We start from the raw sequence: 1,434 nt of genomic DNA, 5'->3' as shown, positions 1-1,434 counted from the left end.
CACAGTACCGAGCCACAACATGGAGCAGCTGTGGCTCAGGAGGTAGAGCAGGTCGTCCACCAATCGAAAGGTTGGTGGTTCAATTTTCGGTGGTTCAAATTGGATGTGTGGAAAAGGATGTGTGAATGTGTGTGATAGAAGAGCGCTGTATGAATGTGTGTGTGAATGGGTGAATGTGGTCGACAAGACTAGAAAAATGTCAATTTAACAAAAAAGCTATTACTGGTTGCAAACAGGGTAGGCCTGTCATAGTACGTCCTACGGCCGCCGCAGCCTTTGTGCCCATGCTGCTGTCAAAATGTCGAGGTTCCTTTGAAAGCATCACTGCAGCGGTCCCTGCTCTCTGCTCCGGAAGCCCAGCATCACCTCTCTCTATCTCTCGCTCTCTCCTCCTCCAACAACATTCTGTCTTAAACTCGCAGCAGATCTCACACAGAGATGAGAAATCAGTGTAATCTGCTCGGTTTATTTTATTTTAAATTCCTGGCCTGGTTGCAAACAACATAACGTCAGTCCACAAATTGATTTTATTACTAATCTGATTTGCATTTGGTAAATCTATGAGACTTTAACTCAAAACCGTGGACTGGCTACATTATGAACAAGTAAAGGATAAAAGAAGACCTGATGGAAGACATCATTCTTTTCCTCTGCATTGTTTCTTATTTTTTCATGTCCGGAAACATTCTCAGTTATTCCTGTATTTGTGTATTTTCATGTATTATCACTGACTTGGTTTCAGTTTAAATTGGCAAATTTTCATGCCACTGCAAAAACATGCTGCAACAATTTCCACCTCAACTAGATAACGCCTTATATTACATCAGCACATGCATGAAACCATCTTCAGTGCAACAAGTGTTCTTTATCAGTAGTTCATTCTGTTTGGTTCACTCACCAGGGGTTCAGGTCGTATCCGTGGTAACATACATGGCTTCCCATGGTCATCCAGCACCTCAAAGGTCATGAAGGCAGAGTTTATGTGTCGGTTAGGCCCCTCCTCCTGATAGGCCTCTGCTCGCACCCCCACCTCTAAGCTGCAGGACACATGAGTCTCTCATTTGTTTAATTCATTCTTATATACAGCACCACTTTTTCTTTGCCGTACCCTCTTAACACTAAGCTGTTATCATTGCCACAGAGCTCAGTCTGGTTTTATCAGCTGTATCTTTATGACCGGTCCTGGAAACACTGATACCTGTTTTTGAAGGCGTTATTGACGATGGCCCTCAGCAGCAGTCTGTCACCGATCTGAGAAGGTCCTCTGAAAGTGAACATGTCGATGGCCCGAAGAGTGGGATGAGCCTGACACAGACGACTGTAGAGACAAGACAGAAAAACAAGAAAGGAGGAAAATGTGGAGACATTGTCATGTACGTGCAAGAGTTAATGTATTCGTGTAAAATAATTAGACCTTTGTGGAATGATTCCAGT

At 43.5% G+C, this 1,434-nt stretch overlaps 1 protein-coding gene across 2 annotated transcripts in view; it reads right to left on the bottom strand.

The window, feature by feature from the left end:
* Positions 1 to 1,434, bottom strand: part of acot11a (acyl-CoA thioesterase 11a) — a 16,724-nt gene that overhangs the window by 7,554 nt on the left and 7,736 nt on the right. For both annotated transcript variants that reach the window (XM_023398273.2, XM_023398274.2), the window contains exons 9-10: positions 1,199 to 1,318; positions 899 to 1,037 (exon numbers count right to left, since the gene is read on the bottom strand). In XM_023398273.2, coding sequence (XP_023254041.2) covers positions 899 to 1,037; positions 1,199 to 1,318 — 259 coding nt within the window. The remainder of the gene's footprint in view (positions 1 to 898; positions 1,038 to 1,198; positions 1,319 to 1,434) is intronic.

The sequence above is a fragment of the Seriola lalandi genome, unplaced genomic scaffold (genome assembly GCF_002814215.2).
Source record: "Seriola lalandi dorsalis isolate HSWRI2012SDOR001 ecotype SW California unplaced genomic scaffold, Sedor1 jcf7180002054981, whole genome shotgun sequence".
Lineage (NCBI taxonomy): Eukaryota > Metazoa > Chordata > Actinopteri > Carangiformes > Carangidae > Seriola > Seriola lalandi.
Note: the sequence above shows the minus strand (reverse complement) of the source record. Positions and strands in the feature narration are given on the sequence as shown.